This window comes from Purpureocillium takamizusanense, chromosome 7 (assembly GCF_022605165.1).
Source record: "Purpureocillium takamizusanense chromosome 7, complete sequence".
In the NCBI taxonomy this organism is placed as follows: Eukaryota; Fungi; Ascomycota; class Sordariomycetes; order Hypocreales; family Ophiocordycipitaceae; genus Purpureocillium; species Purpureocillium takamizusanense.
Window position 1 is genome coordinate 1,884,279 of NC_063074.1, and position 18,988 is coordinate 1,903,266.

General features: G+C 59.6%; 6 protein-coding genes across 8 annotated transcripts; 2 read left to right on the forward strand and 4 right to left on the reverse strand.

Moving 5' to 3' along the window:
* The first annotated feature begins 425 nt into the window (after window positions 1-425).
* Window positions 426-4,429, forward strand: FOX2 (bifunctional hydroxyacyl-CoA dehydrogenase/enoyl-CoA hydratase fox2). Its single transcript, XM_047989417.1, has 8 exons — window positions 426-981; window positions 1,041-1,467; window positions 1,542-2,338; window positions 2,408-2,833; window positions 2,998-3,155; window positions 3,224-3,679; window positions 3,816-3,920; window positions 4,052-4,429. Exons 1-8 carry the CDS (start codon window positions 823-825, stop codon window positions 4,236-4,238), a joined length of 2,715 nt encoding a protein of 904 aa, XP_047845418.1. The 5' UTR covers window positions 426-822; the 3' UTR covers window positions 4,239-4,429.
* On the reverse strand, window positions 4,353-6,795 carry JDV02_007881 (uncharacterized protein). The gene has a single exon (XM_047989418.1). It carries the CDS (start codon window positions 6,666-6,668, stop codon window positions 4,731-4,733), a length of 1,938 nt encoding a protein of 645 aa, XP_047845419.1. The 5' UTR covers window positions 6,669-6,795; the 3' UTR covers window positions 4,353-4,730.
* A 2,001-nt stretch (window positions 6,796-8,796) lies between these two features.
* Window positions 8,797-11,832, forward strand: JDV02_007882 (uncharacterized protein). The gene is made up of 2 exons (XM_047989419.1): window positions 8,797-8,995; window positions 9,069-11,832. The coding sequence occupies exon 2, from the start codon at window positions 9,144-9,146 to the stop codon at window positions 10,833-10,835; it is 1,692 nt and encodes a 563-aa protein (XP_047845420.1). The 5' UTR covers window positions 8,797-8,995; window positions 9,069-9,143; the 3' UTR covers window positions 10,836-11,832.
* Window positions 11,556-14,287, reverse strand: CPA1 (Carbamoyl-phosphate synthase (glutamine-hydrolyzing)). Its single transcript, XM_047989420.1, has 3 exons — window positions 13,320-14,287; window positions 12,303-13,257; window positions 11,556-12,246 (listed from the first exon to the last, which is right to left on the reverse strand). The coding sequence occupies exons 1-3, from the start codon at window positions 13,515-13,517 to the stop codon at window positions 12,020-12,022; spliced, it is 1,380 nt and encodes a 459-aa protein (XP_047845421.1). The 5' UTR covers window positions 13,518-14,287; the 3' UTR covers window positions 11,556-12,019.
* Window positions 14,288-15,729: 1,442 nt separating this feature from the next.
* On the reverse strand, window positions 15,730-16,808 carry CIR1 (Putative electron transfer flavoprotein subunit). The gene is made up of 3 exons (XM_047989421.1): window positions 16,694-16,808; window positions 15,969-16,611; window positions 15,730-15,900 (listed from the first exon to the last, which is right to left on the reverse strand). Exons 1-3 carry the CDS (start codon window positions 16,742-16,744, stop codon window positions 15,818-15,820), a joined length of 777 nt encoding a protein of 258 aa, XP_047845422.1. The 5' UTR covers window positions 16,745-16,808; the 3' UTR covers window positions 15,730-15,817.
* A 154-nt stretch (window positions 16,809-16,962) lies between these two features.
* GCS1 (Zn finger-containing GTPase- Activating Protein for ARF) lies at window positions 16,963-18,923 on the reverse strand. Of its 3 annotated transcripts, XM_047989422.1 has the most exons (3): window positions 18,596-18,923; window positions 17,735-18,517; window positions 16,963-17,659 (listed from the first exon to the last, which is right to left on the reverse strand). In XM_047989422.1, the coding sequence occupies exons 1-3, from the start codon at window positions 18,641-18,643 to the stop codon at window positions 17,354-17,356; spliced, it is 1,137 nt and encodes a 378-aa protein (XP_047845423.1). In that variant the 5' UTR covers window positions 18,644-18,923; the 3' UTR covers window positions 16,963-17,353. The 3 variants fall into 3 exon arrangements, with proteins under 3 accessions (XP_047845423.1, XP_047845425.1, XP_047845424.1); XM_047989424.1 differs by having other exon boundaries at window positions 16,964-18,517; XM_047989423.1 differs by having other exon boundaries at window positions 16,964-17,659; window positions 17,735-18,923.
* Window positions 18,924-18,988: the final 65 nt, after the last annotated feature.

An 18,988-nucleotide genomic window follows, 5' to 3' on the forward strand; every position in this document is an offset into this window, starting at 1 on the left:
CCCATCATCATCGGGCATCATTTCCAACGCTTCCATGGCAGGCAGTTAGTCTATGAGGGCCAGCCCGTAGCTTCTTCTTACTTGGCTGTCGTCGGTGTGAAAAGGCAGGCACTACGAAGTATACCATACGAGACCAGGTACGCGCGCACATGTGACGGAGGAGAGTGCGAATGGCAGGCAGCACGCCGCGACTTGTCCCACATGACTTCATCATAGCGAGGAACGGAGTGAGTGCAGTGCAGTGCAGTGCAGTGCAGTGCAGGCGCAATTCTCCGTTGCGCCTGCCTGCACGCCCACGGACGGGCGCTGGCATGTGAAGCCGCTGCCCCGAAGCGGCCTAGCGTCTCCCTCCGCACCTGGGGGGGCGCATGGGCGCGTGGGGAATCTGGCACCGACGCCGCCCATCGCCGCTCGGCACGGGAAAGCCAACAGCACCAGCGGCAGCGGCACCAGCGGCGGCGGGGAGGGAAAGAGCTACCCACCCCGCCCAGCTCAGCCGAGGCTCTAGGCTTCGCCGGCGTCAGTCAGTTTTGGGGCCAACCGACGACCGAGTGAACAAAATAGCACAGCTGCTGCCCTCAACCTTGCTCCTCCTCCTCCCTTCTCCCTCCTCGTCGTCGTGCCTCTCTCTCATCATCTGCTCTTCCTCATCCCCCCCCCATTTCCGCCCATCTTCATACCGCTTCCACCTCCCGTTTATACCCCGGGCCTCCAGTTTCGTTAACTGCCTTGCCTTTCTCTTCTCGCGGGCAGAGGGACGGCTCGTGAGCGACGTCACCACCAACACATACACATACACACGCGCGCACATACACACGCACTATGGCTGAGCAATTGCGATACGACGGCCAGGTCGTCGTCGTTACCGGCGCCGGCGGCGGTCTCGGCCGCGCGTACGCTCTCTTCTTCGGCTCCCGCGGCGCCAGCGTCGTCGTCAACGACCTCGGAGGCTCCTTCAAGGGCGAGGGCAACTCGACAAAGGTACGACTTTTTCTCCTGCCTAATCACCAAGGGACTGCGGCTAACCTCGACAAACACAGGCTGCTGATGTCGTCGTCGACGAGATCAAGGCCGCTGGCGGCAAGGCCGTCGCCAACTACGACAGCGTCGAGAACGGCGAGCGCATCATTGACACGGCCATCAAGGCGTTTGGCCGCATCGATATCCTCCTCAACAACGCCGGTATCCTGCGTGACATTTCCTTCAAGAACATCAAGGACGAGGACTGGGACCTCATCATGAAGGTCCACGTCAAGGGCGCGTACAAGTGCGCCCGCGCTGCCTGGCCCCATTTCCGCAAGCAAAAGTACGGCCGTGTCATCAACACTGCCTCGGCCGCCGGCCTCTTCGGCAGCTTCGGGCAGACCAACTACTCGGCCGCCAAGCTCGCCATGGTTGGCTTCACAGAGACCCTGGCCAAGGAGGGCATCAAGTACAACATTCTCTGCAACGTCATTGCGCCCATTGGTAAGAACTCTCCAGTCCACAGGCAGAGAACCGTAAGCAGTCTGTGCTGAGTGAGATGCTGACCGCCGCTGCAGCCGCCAGCCGCATGACGGAGACCGTCATGCCCCCTGACGTTCTCGAGAACCTCAAGCCCGATTGGGTCGTCCCCCTCGTCGCTGTTCTCGTTCACAAGAACAATACGTCCGATACGGGCGGCATCTTCGAGGTCGGTGGCGGCCATGTCGCCAAGCTGCGCTGGGAGCGCTCGAGCGGCCTCCTCCTCAAGGCCGACGACTCCTACACGCCTGGCGCCATCCTCAAGAAGTGGAACAAGGTCGCCGACTTCTCCAGCCCTCAATACCCCACCGGTCCCAACGACTTCCTCGGCCTCCTTGAGGAGTCGATGAAGATGGGCCCCAACGAGCAGGGTGAGAAGCTCGACTTCACCGGCCGGGTCGCCGTCGTCACTGGTGGCGGCGCTGGTATCGGCCGCGCCTACTCTCTGGCGTTTGCCAAGTACGGCGCTTCTGTCGTTGTCAACGACCTCGTCAACCCCGATGATGTGGTTGCCGAGATTAAGAAGATGGGCGGCAAGGCGGCTGGCGTCAAGGCCTCGGCCGAGGACGGTGATGCCGTCGTCAAGGGCGCCATCGATGCCTTTGGTCGTGTCGACATTGTTGTCAACAACGCCGGCATCCTGCGGGACAAGGCCTTCTCCAACATGGACGATAACCTCTGGGACCCTGTCATGAACGTGCACCTGCGCGGAACCTACAAGGTCACCAAGGCTGCTTGGCCCTACTTCCTCAAGCAGAAGTACGGCCGCGTCATCAACACGACGTCGACGAGCGGCATTTACGGCAACTTTGGCCAGGCCAACTACGCCGCGGCGGTAAGTGAAAACCTGCCGGAGCTAAGCTACCTGCTTGAGGTGAATAGACAGTCATGCTGACTCGTCCAGAAATGTGGTATCCTGGGCTTCTCCCGTGCCCTGGCCCTCGAGGGTTACAAGTACGGCATCTATGTCAACACCATCGCCCCCAACGCCGGCACCGCCATGACGGCCACCATCATGCCCGAGGAGATGGTCCAGGCCTTCAAGCCCGACTACATCGCCCCGCTCGTCCTCGCCCTCTGCAGCGACAAGTGCCCCGACCCCACTGGCGGTCTCTACGAGGTCGGCAGCGGCTGGTGCGGCCGCACGCGCTGGCAGCGCACCGGCGGCCACGGCTTCCCTGTCGACGTCAAGCTCGTCCCCGAGGAGGTGGTGAAGCACTGGAAGGACATTGTCAACTTTGACGACGGCCGCACCGACAACCCGGAGAAGACGCAGGAGTCGCTGCAGAAGATCATGGCCAACATGGGGAACAAGGCCGGTGCCGGAAAGGTATGAGAACTCACACTCTCTCCTCATGCCCGCCCGCCCGTGTATCTGTAGCAGTACTAGTGCTAGGAATCTTGTGAAATCCAAAAAAGAAGACACAGATTGACAGAGAATGATCAAGTCGCGCCGAGACTGAACCCCCATCGCTGATTTGCGTGTCGTTACAGGATGCCGGCTCTGCTGCCGCCGGCAACGAGTACCTCTCTGCCATTGCCGATGCCGTTAAGACCGAGGGCAACCCTTGCGAGTTCAAGTACGAGGAGCGCGACGCCATCCTCTACAACCTCGGCGTTGGTGCCAAGCGCACTGAGCTGAAATACGTCTTGTAGGTGACGCACGCTTCTTGTTGCTGCAGGTGGCCTGCAAGCTAACCATCATGACCACGCTCATCAGTGAGGGCAACGAGGACTTCCAGGTCCTGCCCACGTACGGCGTGATCCCGCCCTTTACCACCGAGATGCCCTTCGACTACAGCGCCATCGTGCCCAACTTCAACCCCATGATGCTGCTGCACGGCGAGCAGTACCTCGAGATCCGCCAGTGGCCGCTGCCGACGTCGGGGCGCCTCGTCTCGCGCGGCCGCCTCCTCGAGGTGGTGGACAAGGGCAGCGCCGCGCTGGCCAAGAACGGCATCACCACGGTCATCGCCGAGACGGGCCAGGAGGTCTTCTACAACGAGATGACCGTCTTCCTGCGCGGCTGCGGCGGCTTCGACGGCTCCAAGAAGGGCCAGGACCGCGGCCCCGCCACCGCCGCCAACGTGCCGCCCAAGCGCGCCCCGGACGTTGTCGTCGAGAGCCAGACCACCGACGATCAGGCCGCCATCTACCGCCTCAGCGGCGACTACAAGTACGTCTGGACCCCTCCCTCACTCCCCCCTCCCTACTACTACCCCTGAAGGACCCACAGCGCTCGGGTAACGAAAGGGGACTTTCTTTTTTTATAAACCAATATGGGATATCGACTGACACACTTCCCGCAACAGCCCGCTGCACATTGACCCTGCCTTTGCCAAGATGGGCGGCTTCAAGGCTCCCATCCTGCACGGCCTCTGCACCTTTGGCATCGCCGGCAAGGCCGTCTACGACCGGTATGGCTTCTCCCCCTACCCACAGCCCAACCCCGTTCCTAGAGCGTCCGTCCCTTGCCTCGGTCAGGTATTCCGTGAACAATGAAAAACACCGTCGTGCTAACCTACCTTTCTTCTTCCCCTCCCAAAAGCTTCGGCGCCTTCAAGAACATCAAGGTCCGCTTCGCCGGCCCCGTCATCCCCGGCCAGACCCTCGTCACCGAGATGTGGCGCGAGGGCAGCCGCGTCGTCTTCCAGTCCAGGGTCAAGGAGACGGGCAAGCCCGCCATCGCGGGCGCCGCCGCGGAGCTCATGACGGACGACAAGAGCAAGATGTAAGCCAAAGAGAGCAAAAAAGTAAGTACAAAGGGAAAGAATGGTGGTGGAAAGGGCCAGAAGAGAGGAGCTTTGTGATTTTCGCACTCCAAGAGCCCGCAAACTGAGAAAAGGAAGCATTCTGCCATGGGTCATGTATTATAATGATGTCTGTACTGTAAATGAAGTCCGCTGGGCTGCCATTGAGGCTACCCCCTTGTTACCTTATCCGACCTATGCCCGCCGTGCGAGATGGTAAAATGAATTTTATGAAAAACAAAACAATCGGTCGGCATGAGCCAAACAAAGGCCGGCCAGTCCGCGTACCACACCACTATTGTGTATACCATCTGAGGGAATATTCCGCGGCTGATATGAAAGAATTGTCCCGCTTCCCCGCTCCCAAACGCCCAAGGCAAGTGAAACGCATAAAACAAGGTAAGCGACACAACGTAAGGATCGTACAGTGGTGAGGAGGACCCGAGGCGAGCAGCCTGCGCGCCGACTGATGATGCCTCAGGTGAAGAGCACCTCGACCAGAAAGTCGAGCATGTCTGGCAGCGTCGGCATGTGCCCACCCGACAGTATCCGCCCTACGCGGCGGTGTGAGCCGCTCGCCGCGACGCCCGTCTCCAGGTATGTCTTCTCCTGGCCCGATAGCTCGCGCTTCTCCGTCTCCTTCCAGCGGCGCTCGGCTTCGTCGCGGGCCTCCCGCAGCACCTCTTCCACATCCTCAGACTCCCACAGGTTGCAGCGGTCGCACTCCCGGCACGGCCGCGGGTCGCCGTCGGGGCGGAAGTGGTCGCAGAAGTGGCGGTAGCCCTCGTCGCCGAGGTCGGCGCGGCAGACGTAGCACATCTTGTATCCGCACGGGCAGGTCAGCTTGTTGCAGCCCGCGTTCTTGACGAACGAGGTGTTGCATCGCGGGCACACACGCTTGACCGCCAGGCTCATGGCCTGTTCCACCTGCGTTCGCAGCGCCACGAGCGATGATTCGTGGCAGACATGAATATCCGTCCACGACTTGTGGCATGAGAGGCACGATGACCGCGCGCATCTGGGGTTCTGGCAATCGAACCGCAAGCCCCGACGCCGGCGGCAGTGCCTCGTGATGGCCCTTTTCCATTCTGTGGTAAGGCCGCCCCAGAGGGTGAGGTTGGTACTCAACACAACGCAGATGATCGTCGATGCGAAGACGAAGGGCATTCTGAGAATAAGAAACCCGGCGCAAATGATTAGAATAAACAGCTGGTAGGCGTTGCCAGCGCTCATGCGCAGTCGTGTCTCATGGGTCGGCATGTAGATGTCGTCAATTTCAGCGTAGTTGCAAAACGGGCAATGTATCAGCGGAATTTTGGATGCGACGAGGCTGTGCTCTGCCAGCCGCTGGTCTAGCCGGTGAAGCAAATCTGCGCCCGACTTGTCATTCATCAGAGCCCGGTGTATGTGGTCGGCCGGGACGTGGCCGGTGCACTCGTTGCCGTCGACGGCTAGGCACTTGAGCGTGCCCGTCTCCGTGTTGATGCTGAGCCAGCCCTGGCCGAACAGGGCTTCCTTGATGGAATGCTGCACGCAGCGGAAGCAGATCATGTGCCCGCCCTTGCTGCAGCTTGTGAACTCCTCGAATGTGCTCGTCACGAAGCAGCAGGAACACTCGTGCGTTGCGTTGACCTCTTCGGCTTCACGGTTGTTCAACCGCGCCGCCAGGTCACGGTCGGCGGCCTCTCTGTCCACACGGAGCCGGTCTTTCAGTGGCCGTACGAGGGCATTGTACAGTTCGCGATCGAGCTCGGCATTGCCCGTGGTGCGGATCGTGGGTATGATAGACCCCTGGCCGGTCGAGCGCCACACGACGAGCGGATGGTTCTCGGCGGAGTCTCCGCCGGTCCCCGTCACCGCCCTCCGGCGTAGAATCAGCGATGATATCGTAAAGCGCCACGACTTGGAAGACAGCGAGACGAGGGTCCGCCGGGCATCGAGATAGGAGTGGTTCGACTCGGCGAGGACGGCGTTGATGGTGGCCCTCGGTAGGCCTCGAAACTCTTGCCAGGCGAGGGCGCGAACGGCCTTGATGTACTCTTGGCTTCGGAAGACGTCTGCCCTTTGGACGCCATGCGCGCCCTGGCCGTCGGCCTCTATCGCCCTCCAGCGGCCCTTGACCCAGGCAACGCGGTTCTTCAGCAACGCGTCAGCGACAAGGGCCAGCCTCGACTCGCCGTCAAAGCTGGACAGCAGCTCGCGGAACACCTCGATCTGTATGTCGGGGAAGACGGCGGCCAGCGCCTCGAGGCTGTTGTTGAGGTCGCGCAGGTTGGGGCGCTCGGGGGGGGTGCACGGGAGCTGCGCCTCGTCGTGGATGAACTCGGGCTGCAGGTCGTGCGCCTCGATGCCGCTCGTCTTGGAGCGGCTAGACGACGGCCTGTCGCCCGAGCTGAGCAGGCCAGAAAACACCATGGCGGGTGCTCATACTGGGACGGAGGATCGCGTGTCGCGGGTGTGAGCGTCGATGGGGATGTTGGATGTTGGCCGGGGGGGGGGGGGGGGGGGGGGGGGGGGGGGGGGGGGGGGGGGCTGTCTGTGTGCGCGTCGTCGGATTTCTTTTGGCAGAGTGAGGAGTGCGACAAGTCGACCGGCGTGCCTCTTTGGGGGTTTGCAGGCAGGTGATGTGCATAATTGTACTAACGGTACAGTGATTGCGTGTACGTACCCGCTGTGAAGAAGTCGGGTGGTGGGGTCCGCCGACCCTGGCGCAGGAGGGGGAAGGAGTGAGCGTGTTGAACACTAACAACAAACATGCGGACAAGTAATTCGTACGTAAACTCTTGCAGATGGCCACAAGACCACAAATAGGTAGCTACGTAGATCGTATGGCGCCCCCTTGATTCGTAACGTGTTGCCGAGTAGGTAGGTATTTGGACGCGCCGGCTCTACGTACTTCGTAGCAGCCGTTGAGAAAGCTGGCGGCGGTAGCAGTTGGCATGAGATGCCCGTTGAGGAGCCCCGCCTCCAGGGTCCAACTTGCAAGGCTTGCCACCTGTGGCTGCGACTTGCAATGGCGTACGGCCGGCGGAACGTTTACAGCGCTACTAAGTCCATTGCATGGCCCGTGATCTCGGCTTCGTTTTCGAGCGTTGCCAGCCACTAATGTGCGCGCCATACCTTCAATGCTATGCATTGCTTTCTACCAGCTATCTCTCCAAGGAGATCGGCCAAAGTGACAAGCACATGCTCCTCAAGGGCTGGAAGTTGCCTATGAGTCTTGTCTTTCCCTCAACTTTCTGTAAGCAACGTCATTGTATGCAAGCAACATCGCGTTCTACAGCATTGCCGACGCAACAATCTCGATAATTGCGAGCCGGCAGCGTACGAGTTCGAGTCGACGATAAGGGGCATATATCTGCTGTAGTATCGAGCGCGAGGACAAGCGACTTTGCAGACTCGGTGGCGACCGCGCCCTGCCCAAGCTGGCGCGGCGCAACAAGGGCGCCAGATAGCCAGACCATCCGGCTATGAGGGTTGAGTAACGCAAATTTGCCTCAACGGGCGGGCTGATGATTTTTGAGGGATCGGAGCCAGACTCTAGGCGCACTACATGATCCTCATCATAGGCGTTGTGATTCTCACGTTTGGCGTGGTGTCGTGACAATGCCATTTCGCCAGCATATGGAAATAGCTGGCGAGTCTTTTCACGTGCATACCTGTGCCTCGCGCCACATGTGGCTTCGCTTGCCTCAAGTCAACTGTGTTTGCATCGTTGCACGAATATTTCGAGTCAGGGTGACCCTCATGAATTGACTTGGTTCTTGGCTGCCGTGTTCACGAATGTTGAGCGCGACCAATTGAAGAGAACGCCGACCTTGGCTTCGACACAAGGCGATATGGTATGTACGAAGTAGCGGACGCCAACTCCAGAGTGAGCATTGGAGACTTTGTACGACGGTTCGGCAGCTCGCGTGAGGTGGTGGATGGACCATGGATGGATGAGTGGCTGGAGCGGTTGGCAGTTTGGCATCAAGTGCCGAAGAAGTGTCCCAGGGTGGGGAGCGACAGGGGGTGGACTCGTGCAACGCAGGGGCAGAACCCATTGGAACGATGTCCCCCCGCCCACTGGCTGGCAGTCGGTGCTGTTGGAGGCGTGTGCGGGCATTCTGTTCAAGCCGTTGTTGAAGGTCGACAGGGAGCACATTGCACAACAGCCCAACGGGGTAGGCACGTACCTTGCTTGACCTGCGGGCGTCAGTGGCTCTCGCTGGCAGCTGGCGGGCTGCAGGGGCATCGCCCTCCAGCTGCGCGGGTGCCCCACTCCATCCATTGCGGACGGGGTGTAAGTTTAGTTAGTACCTTACCTACTAGGTAGGTAGCGGAGTACAGGTAGCACAGTAGGTACCAAGTTACAGAGGGTGTAGTAAGTAGTTAGGTACTAACTAATTGTAGGTGGTGTTGTGCCAATGGATTGGATGCCCCTCCATCCCTCCAATCCATCCATCCACACCTCTCAGAACGTCGGCCCAGCTTTTTTTTGACGCGGTCCCTCGCCCGTGCTGTTTTGGTTTGTTTCTCCCGTCTACATCAACATCGCAAACCTCGCCTTCACAACCTCGCACAACTCCTCCCGTCCCGCACCCTCAAACCGCACGCCTTTCCACGTCGACACAGGTCCCTCATCGTCAAGGTACTCTTTCCGCTCTGCACTATCGTTTATTTTACCTCGAACCTCCGCCACAGAGTTTCAACTCGACGGAAGCTCGACGACGCTCGTTTCCGGTTGACGCATCGTTTCCGTATGTCCCCCAGCCAAAAATTCGCAGTCATGGCGTGTGTAATTCCGCCTCGTGCTCATCCCACAAACCACAGGGCCTCTTCCGATTTTCTGGACTGTTGTCGTCGAGTCTTTGCCTGCTTGGCCTCGACTTCGCACCAGCTATCGCTATGGCCGCCTGGGCGACCTTCAAGGTCGTCGATCTCAAGGCCGAGCTTAAGCGCCGCGGTCTTCCACAGGGTGGTCTCAAGGCTGAGCTCGTTGCCCGTCTCGAAGCTGCTGACCAGGAGGCTGCTTCCCCTACGGAGCCAGCCCATCCCGACGACGCTGGACATTTGTCTCATGAACTCGATGCCCAGAATGAAGACGCCAGAGAGCTAGAGGCAGTTCAGAAAGAGCCTGAAAATACTCCTCAACAAACAGATGATCAGCCCATCGAGGCCGCCATCCCCCCACCCACCCCCATCAGCGAGCCTGATCCTGTGGTTGCCTCTGGTGAAGCGCTCCGCGATACCGAGGAGGAAGCAAACCAGAAGCCAGATCATGAGAGCTACGAAATGCATGGAGCTCTTGCACCCGAGTCTTCCGTCCCACTGTCAGACACTGCAGCCGCTTCCAGTCTTTCTCCTGGCGTGGATGCCCCCATGAACGACTGGGTCCCTGAGGGAAATGCCGAGGACCTCAAGCGCAAGAGACGCTCCGAAAGCCCCACCCCCAAGGAGATGGACGCGAAGCGAAAGCGAGCCCAGGATGTCGCGCATGACGGCGACCAGCCCTCGGTTGCTGACCCCGACGCGTCATTTCCTGAAAAAACTCACGCCCAGCCGAGCCTCGACAACGAGAACGTCGCAGCCAGTGACGGTGGCGTCAACGACGAAGCCTCATCAGAAGCCTCGCAGCCGAATGTGGCCCCATCTATGCACGCCAACACTCGTGCCATTTACATCAACAACCTCATGCGACCCATGAGAGAGACTGACCTCCACGATCATCTGCTTAACCTTGAGCAGCCTGCAGGAGGCCAGCGCAACGACGACGCCATCTCTAGCCTCTACGTCGACAGCATCCGCACGCACGCGTTTGTTGTTTTCGAGTCTGCATCGTCAGCCGGTCGCGTCCGTCGCCGTTTGCACGGTCGTGTCTGGCCCCTGGAGAGCAATAGAAAGGCTCTCTTTGTAGACTTCGTCCCCGAGGGCAAGGTCGATGGCTGGATTCAAACCGAACAGGACGGCAACAATAGACGTCAAGTGGGCCAACGCTGGGAGGTGGTCTACGAAAGGGTGGGAGACGCACTGACTGCCGAAGCATTTCTTCGCTCCACATCCGTTACTGGTTCCTCCTCAGCGACGCATGGCGTCCGCGCACAGCCACCGCAGGCACAGCAGGCGCAGCAGGCGCCGCAGCAGGCGCCGCAGGGTGTCGTGGGAGCTCCGACTGGACCTCGTGGCCATCGCCCTCCAAACGCTCACCCAAACACCCAGCACCCACCTCCTAACGCAGGTCCTGCTCCTGGACCTTCTCCCTACAATGGTGGGAACCGTACCATCGAGCAACCGTGGGTTTCTTTCCGCGAGGTGCCTCCGTCACTGGCGGATCGGCGTCTCGACTGCATGCTCCGCTACCTTGATTTTGATGTCCACCTCGGACCCGACCGGGAGATTAACCGTTATTCTTTCCAGGGCGGCGACGTCTTCGTCGACCGCGGCAGAGAGAACTTTGCTGGCATCCGTCCTCCCCACCGTCAGCAGGCCATGGACCGTAGCCGCGGAGGCCGAGGCGGTGGTCGTGGTCGCGGCCGCGGCCGCGGCGCGCCTCGGGGCGGTCCATACGGCTTTGGACGTGATCGCTACGTCCCTTATTAATTCCACGAACTGCCGATATCTGCCCGGGGTGTGAGGGCATGATTGCGAAGACGAGAGTGTTTGAGTATTGAGTTTGGCAGCCCCCACTAGCCCACAATGAGGCTTTGCAACAGTTGCATGGCTTCATCGTTGCAATTTGCATGTACGGCTCTCTTGACCGGCTATCGCGATGGCGCCTTCCGCCACGCAAGGCCAGACAGACAAGTCGACAAGACCAAAGCGCGACGAAAGAGGAACACATTCAACACGAAATTTGACACACAGGGGTCGAGGATGACGACTTTTGATGCTCAATGATACCCAAGGGATGACACGGCGTTTACCGGGAAACGATTTGTCTGACCCACGCCTGCTACGGCTGAGCGACATATGTCGGAATTTATTGCAACTTTTCAGAAGTCCCGCAGCTGCGCTACTTGATGGCGCTCGATCCCAGCCGGGAACAGAGCTGCACCAGAATGCGGACCATGCAACTGGCGATTGACCCGCCATGATCTTTCCACGATCAACGCATGGACAAGGCGTTCTCGTGAGGACATGTGGAAGGGGAAGACTTTTGGTGGCGGAGGAGTTGAACGGAGGGGTAGGCCGGTTTGTTTGGGCCACGGCGCCTCTGCAACTGCGTTCAGACAATGAATGAGGAGGCGGCCGACGCGAGATGGGATGGCTCGAGTTGGGATGGCGCGACCTGAAGCGGATCTGAAGGTTGGTTGGACATGTGCGAAACTTTTGACATGTTTGGATGGATGGACGACTGGACTAGTAGTGGTCATCCCTGGACTAGTTGGTTTCGACGGATCTGGCGGCAACGCCCATCCTAGCCAGCGCCTCGCCTCTTGCATCACCCTGTAGAATAGAAATACAACCCTGTAGAGTACACCGGATGACTGACCTGCTCCCCTGGACGGCCACGTTCCACTTGAAGAAGGGACGGGGATTGGGTTCATTGGGTTGAGTGAGTGTGCAACAAGATGGCAAAGATCCAAGTCCATTGCACTACTAGACTACAAAAAGCTCCAGAGAATACGTGTAGCACAATCATTCTTTTGTCATGGTCTCTTTCAAACGGACCTCCCGCAACTTATATCAACCTGAATATCCCATCCGAATCCCGTGTCGCAGACGCCACCGGACCCAAACAACATGTATCAACATCGCGCCGGGGCCTCTTCGTCAGCACGCTATTACGCAGCGCTGGCAAGGGGCGTGGGCTCAACACCGACGCGCTCCTTGCTCAGAATGTCCAAGACAAACTGGCTGGGTCGGTTGTCCTTGTAGATCTTCTGGGCGTCCTTGGCCAGCTGGACGTTCTGCAGGTACTTATCAAATAGGTACGCGCTGTCCATGGGGCCGCCCTTGGCTTCGGGGTGGAACTGGGTCGAAAAGATGGGTCGGGTCTTGTGCATCATGCCTGATTATAACCTCGTCAGCCTCTTAACCCATCAAATGTTGACGATGGAAACCTACCTTCGTTGCTACCGTCATTGAGGTTGACAAAGTATTCCTTGAACTCGCTGGGTAGGGTGCTAGCGTCAACAGCGTAGCCGTGGTTCTGGCTAGTAATGTGGCATTGGCCCGTGGTCAAGTCGAGGGCAGGGATGTTGTGAGCCCGGTTGCCGTATTTCAGTTTGATGGTGCGAGCGCCGACAGCCAGGGCCAGAAGCTGGTGGCCCAGGCAGATGCCCATGATGGGGATAGACGATGTCTCCATGAGGCGGGCAAGGTTGAACACAGTCTCCTGGCAGTGAGTCGGGTCACCAGGGCCGTTAGAGATGAAAACGCCGTCAAAGTGCTGGGCGACCTTGTGGATAGGGTAGTTGTAAGGGAACACGGTCACCGAGGCGCCACGGTTAACGAGGCTGCGCAGAATATTCTCCTTGACACCGCAATCGAGGAGGGCAATGTGGAAAGCAGCGCCGGGAGACTCGACAACAAAGGGAGCCTTGGTGCTTACGCGCTTGACGAGGTTGATCTGGCCGGGGTCGAGGAAGCTCTCATCCTCGTCAGCGTCGTAGTCCTCGCCAATGGAGATCCTAGCAAGGGAGGAGCCCTGCTCGCGGAGGTAGGTGACGATGGCGCGAGTGTCGACGCCAGAAATGGCCGGGACACCCTCACGGGCACACCAATTGCCCAGGCTCTCAACGGCGGTCCAGTGGCTGTAGTCGAGGGCCACGTCGGAGACCACGATGCCGGCACACTGAATATGGGGGGACTCGAAGTATTTGAGGAGGTTGAAGTGGTCTCGCTCGCTCGAGGGAACGCCGTAGTTGCCAATGAGCGGCTGCGTAAATACGAGGATCTGGCCTCGGTATGAGGGGTCGGTCATGGACTCAGGGTATCCGACTAGAGAGGTGGTGAAGACAGCCTCGCCCGAGATGTTGGAGTCGGCACCGAAGGCCTTGCCCTTGAAAACGGGTCCATCCTGCGCGAGAAGCCGTCAGCAAATGGTAGAGCGCAGGCGAGGCATGGGGTAGATAAACGTACTCGAATGGTGAGGGTGGCAGGTGCCGAGGCTACGGGGGCCGTAGCTCGCACGCCCTTGAAGCCGATCTTCCTGCCGGTGCTTCCAACGGGAGCAGCCTGCTGGGACAGGAATCGAATGCCGAAGGCGGCGGGATGGGCGCTCAGCGCGGCGGGCTTAGCCGCCGGTTTGGCGAGTGTGATTGCCAGCCGGGAAAACATGGCAATCGTTTGGTGTTTGCAATTACGTTGTGTTGATGCGAGATAAGAGAAGCGGGCTGGAGATAGGCAGAGCTGTCTCTAAGATGACAGGGACCTCCACAGGTGGTCTGTATCGGTGGTTAGTCAAGACATTTTGCAGGCCGCGGCATGCCGCCTGCTGGCAGGCAGGCAGCCGCAGCCGAACCACACACGTTGACGCACCAGAAAGATAATCCTGCAGTGAAACACATTAGCATGCAAGCCACGTATGAACGATGGACAGGACAAGGCACAAAGAGGGGAGCTCTTATGGAGGGAGAACTGGTGGGAGGGCGGTGGGAGCAATGGCCGAGGCTCGGGCAGCATCGGCGAGGACGACGATTATAGGGACAGGGAGACCGTCCAGGCCACGAACCGTCCGCCCACTGCTCAAGCCAAAGTACTGGCAGAGGCAAGAAATGAACAAGACAAAAGTCGAGGGATCGGGGTGCCACAACATATAGATGTGGAAGCACGATTAGGTATCACTTACTTGAGAGGTGAAGACTGACGGGCGCCCGTTCATAAGGGCGGATTGCAGCGAGCTGCAGAGCAACGAAATGGGAGGGCTGAGGCGACAGGGGCACTCCGGGGGGGTATAGGAGAGAGAGAAAGGGGAAAGTGCGTTTTCTTGATCGCTGTTTTGTGTCTGCAGGTGCGGCGCGAGAGAGGTTGCAGGTGACGGAAGTCTGGGGGAGGAGAAGGAGAGAGAAGGACGAAGCGGGAGCGGAAGCGATGGACGAGGGAATTTGATTCAATGGCGGCGGGGAGTGGGTGGCAGAATGAGAAAAGAAAAAGCGGGCTGCCAATGGACACGGCAGAGTCACAGGTTGGCGGCCCAAGGTACCCTATCGGCCTCCGATTTGGAGCAATTGGTACCTACGCAGGCGCCTGGCGCGGCATCCAATTCGTTGACCCCGCCCCAAAAAAATTCACCTTCACCTCACTGTGCTCCAGGCGTTGGCCCCCCCGCCCGCTCCAGGCCCCCCTCCAGCAAGCGGGCGCTCTGCCCTGGAGCTGCCCAGGGCGGGCTGGGCAGGCTGCTTGCATTCGCTGCAGTGCTGCAGGCGCCCTTCCCCCGCGGCGGACAGACCTGGTCCCAGCCGCCAGGCGTACCAACCAGGCCAGGCAGTGGGGAGAGGACGTCGCCCTCGTGCCGGTGTCCGTCACCGCTACTGAATCGCTGTCCACGCTTAACCGCTTTCGGAGCTCGGCAGTCAGGGCAGCGCCGATATCGTTCCCGCACTTGTCACTGGCCGCCCGTTGTCACCGATCAGAGGCGAGAGAGGGAGACCGGCAACATGCCCTCCGCACCGCACCGCACCGCACCGTTTGGCGTCCGTAACGCCTACTGTACTGCATGTTGTCTTCTCCCAGGCCTGCCATCCGTATACGTACCTATTCTGCTCTGAAAAAGAAGTACAAAAATTTCCCCATTGCCGCCTTGGCAGCGTCCCGTCTCGTAGCACCGTTAGTCACGGCTACGACGCCCGCCCCCGTCAACGGCCGTGATCCGTCACTGGCGCATGTAGCCACAGAGGCACAACACCCCCCCACCGCTCCCAACCGAGCGTACGGCCCCGTCGTCCGCCATGGGCCTCACATGGTGATGCCAAGGCAAGAGTCGGAACCCGTTCGTCACTTGAATCGACACCGCCACCTCCTACCGGCCCGCGGAAGCGCCATGTGGCACCACGAGGCGTTTCCCGCCACGGCATATGCAGCCCGGGGTGGAGGACTGGGTGGAATCCCCTTTGTGCTGCCGCACGCAGCTTGCCGTCGACCAGCACGGCAGCAAACATGACGTGCGAGGTCCGAGCCACTGACTTCATCCCGGGCGACTTTCTGCATAGCATAGGTCCGTCCCACGCTGTGTTGCCCCAGGAACCTGCTGTCGCCGCCGACATATGGCTCCGCGCTGCCCAGAGATGATGGATATGTCAGATCGTCCCGACTTGTCCGACAAGCAGAGTAGTACAGCCGCACGTGTGGTGTCAACTTTCCTGAACCGGGACGAAACTCCGAACTAAAACCTCTGCTGGCGACCTCTTCCATCTTCTACAGCCGTACGAAGCACAATACTCATGGAGGGCCCAGTTCTCACCCCACGATGCAGCTCACAAAAATTAAAGGTGGTCCGTGTCACACAGACCCGTCGGGCTCCCTTGGCTCTCCATCACGGGATCAGTATGCGTGTGGTATTTATTGCGTTGTATTGTGCTGTCATGTGCCGTGAGCGTACATCTATGGGCCTCCATCTCGGTTGCGCGCGTCCTGTCCATCTACAGAGCGCCCAGCTCCTTGAGCTTGCTGACCAGACCATCCACGTCTTCGACCTTGCCACCGCCCTGCCTCGCCGGCGGTTCTGTTTTTCAGGAATTGTCAGTGTCACGTCCTCTCCGGGCGTCGGGGAACAGGGGGCGCTGGTCGTACCCGTGACCTTGAGCACCTTGAGGCGCTTCTCGTTCTCGAGCCCAAAGTCCTTGAGTGTGACCTTGTCCAGCTTCTTCTTCTTCGCCTTCATGATGTTGGGCAAGCTTGCGTAGCGCGGCTCATTGAGGCGCAGATCCGTCGTCACCACGAGCGGCAGCTTGGCGCGCACCGTCTCGACGCCACCGTCCACCTCCTTGGTCACGGTTACGCTATCGCCCTCGCCGAATTCGACCTTGCTCGCCTGTGTCGCCTGCGACCAGCCCAGGAGGCCCGCCAGCATCTGGCCCGTCTGCGCCGAGTCGTCGTCGATGCTCTGCTTGCCCAGGATGATAAGGTTGCTCTTCTGCTGCTCCGCCGCCGCCTTGAGCATCTTGGCCACCGTCAGCGGCTCCAGATCGTCCCCCTCTTTGACTTCAACATGAATCCCCCGGTCCGCGCCCATGGCCATGGCCGTGCGCAGAATGTCCTGTGCCTTGGCGGGCCCGGCGGAGATGGCGCAGATGTCGTCGACGCCGCCTGGAGCGCGCTTCTTTTCGCGGATGCGCACCGACTCCTCTACGGAGAGCTCGTCAAACGGGTTCATGGAGTGCTTGACGCCGGCCGTCTCAACCGCCGTCTGGGCCTTGTTGACTCGCGGCTTGACCTGTCATGTTGGCAACGGGGTCAGCGACTGCCCATTTCTGGCAATCTCGAAGACAGATGGGCGGACTAAAGAAGCCACCTACCGCGTAGTCAATGACCCTCTTGACGGGTACCAGGATCCGTAGAGCAGACATGGCGAGCGTTGCAGGTCAATGGCACCGGGCCTTATGGTTGTGAGGTGGAGGAAGCCGAGCATTGAACCGCCACTGGAGACCGAAAGCCAGTCGTCAGAGCCCCGAGACGTTCCGGCTATGACCGGCTCCAACCTCGGCCAGCCGACTCACGTGACCTCCCGCATCCACTTCCAACGTTTTATCAGATTGATGTGCAGGCGGCTCAAAGAGAGTCAGAGTGCATATAATCGTGGACTTATCTTGACTCGGCAGCATGGAATCCGTATGTCTGTGATCTTTGTCGTACATAAGTCGATGACCATCCAAACACAAATTCTAGGAGAGGGAGCCGGCCATCAACTCAACGGTCCCTTCGCCAACAAAGCCCGACAACTCAGAGCCGTCGCATCGTCTGCTTCTTTACTATGAACACGCCGTTCCTTATCATTTTCCTCAAATTGAGCCCCAAATCGAGTCTCAAAGATATGCTAATGCCCGTAGTCCATGCTTCTGCGCCCGTCAACTGGATCCGCCACGCCCCATCTCTCTTCCAAACCCACCGGACCAGGGTGAAACACCATATATGATTCACTGATTGTCATACTTACAATTCTGAATTTTTGGCAAACATCACCAATCATCCCAATCGTCATTCTTCTTTGTCGCTGGCGGCGCTGCGGCGCCGCCCCGGCCCTTACCCATGCCCATGGCGCTGGTCCCAATGGAGCTGTTAGCCTTCTTCTGCTCTGCCAGGGAAGAAAAGTCGTCCCAGAAGTCCTTGCGGCTCGCATCCAGGGGCGCATCCCGGCGCGGCTGATCGTTGCCTTCGACGAAACGGTTGAAGCCGTCGTGGGCGTTCTTGCCCGCCGCTTGCGCCTGTTTTGCCAACGCAGCAGCGGTCAACTGCGCCTGTTTAGCAAAATCGCCCTCTGCAAACTGTGCGTGCCCGCTTCCGTCAGTCTCGCGCTTCTTTTGTGCTTCAAAGCGTCACACAAGGTGCATCGAACTCACGCTCTTGGCGGTAGGCTGAATGTAGCCATCGTTGACCGTCTTGGCCGTTTTCGAAACGGTCGACGTGAACCAGCCGAAGCCTTTGGTGAGCGCTCCCATGGGATCCCTCTGCACATCCTCAAAGTTTGGCAGCGGACCTTGGTTGGACGGCGTCGCAGCCGGCATATTGCCAAAGCCGCCGTACTTGCCTCCTTGGCTTGGGGGGAGGTGATCAGGCCGGGACGCATTGTCGGCGCCTAGCTTGGCAAAGTACCTGTCGTCGACCTTGACCTTGCCGCCGCCGTTGGGAGCAGGACTCTCGTCTCGCGTTGTCGTTCCGCCGAGTGGTGTGCTCGCCCGGGAGGCAGACCGTTGTGCCGAAGAAGTGGCCGCGGCGGGGGCTGGTGTTGGCGCCACCGCGGGCTTCTTCTCACCTGGGACGTACTCACGGCCCTCAACCTTGCATGATAGCCTCTCCTTGTATTCCTCGCCCACCTCGCCACCGTATCGCTCCGCGATGGTGGCATCGTCCCACGTGATGCCTCTCATTTGTGTGTCCTCGTGCTCCTCGAAGAAAGTCCTCCATCGTTCGTTGCCACCCAGGCGCATACGCTCAATCTCGCTCGCCTTGAAGGCGTCCATTGAGATACTCCGCACAAAGGAGATGTGGACGCCCAGCCCGCGATGGACGCCGGCGCAGGAAAGGCAGATGAAGACGCCGAACTTGGGTGACGCCCATTGCGGCGACGGCGCATTGCAATCGCAACAGACACTGTTCTTAGATTCCTTCTGGAGAGCAGCGAGCTATGGGTTCGGTCGTCAGCGCGCATTCAGAGTCCAGGGAGGGTCGAGCGCTTCGTTGACCCCCACCGGCAGACTGACCTTGGAGCGCGTCTCCGGGTCGACCTCCCACATGGCCTTGGTCGCCATCGTGTGGTTCTGGGCGGCGGACTGGCCGGGCTGGCGTTGCACCGCTTCGCGTGTTCACAATCGAGTTGCTGGCGATGTGCGACTTTGAGATTGTAACTAGTCGATCCGAGGCGGAGACGTGGTGGGAATCAAGAAGTGTGCGTGTCGAGCGTCGTCTCGGTCCAATGCGCTGTTTGGGAGAAGGGGCCACCAGGTCAGATAGTGCGCCCGGTCAGGCGCCTTGCTCCCCCCTTTGCGCGGGCCAGTGCACTGGGCACTCCATACCTGGGCAAGAAACCCCAGGTACGTTGATGGGGCTGGCTGGCGGGGCGCCCGCTGTGATGCAGCCCCGCCCGGGCGCTGTTG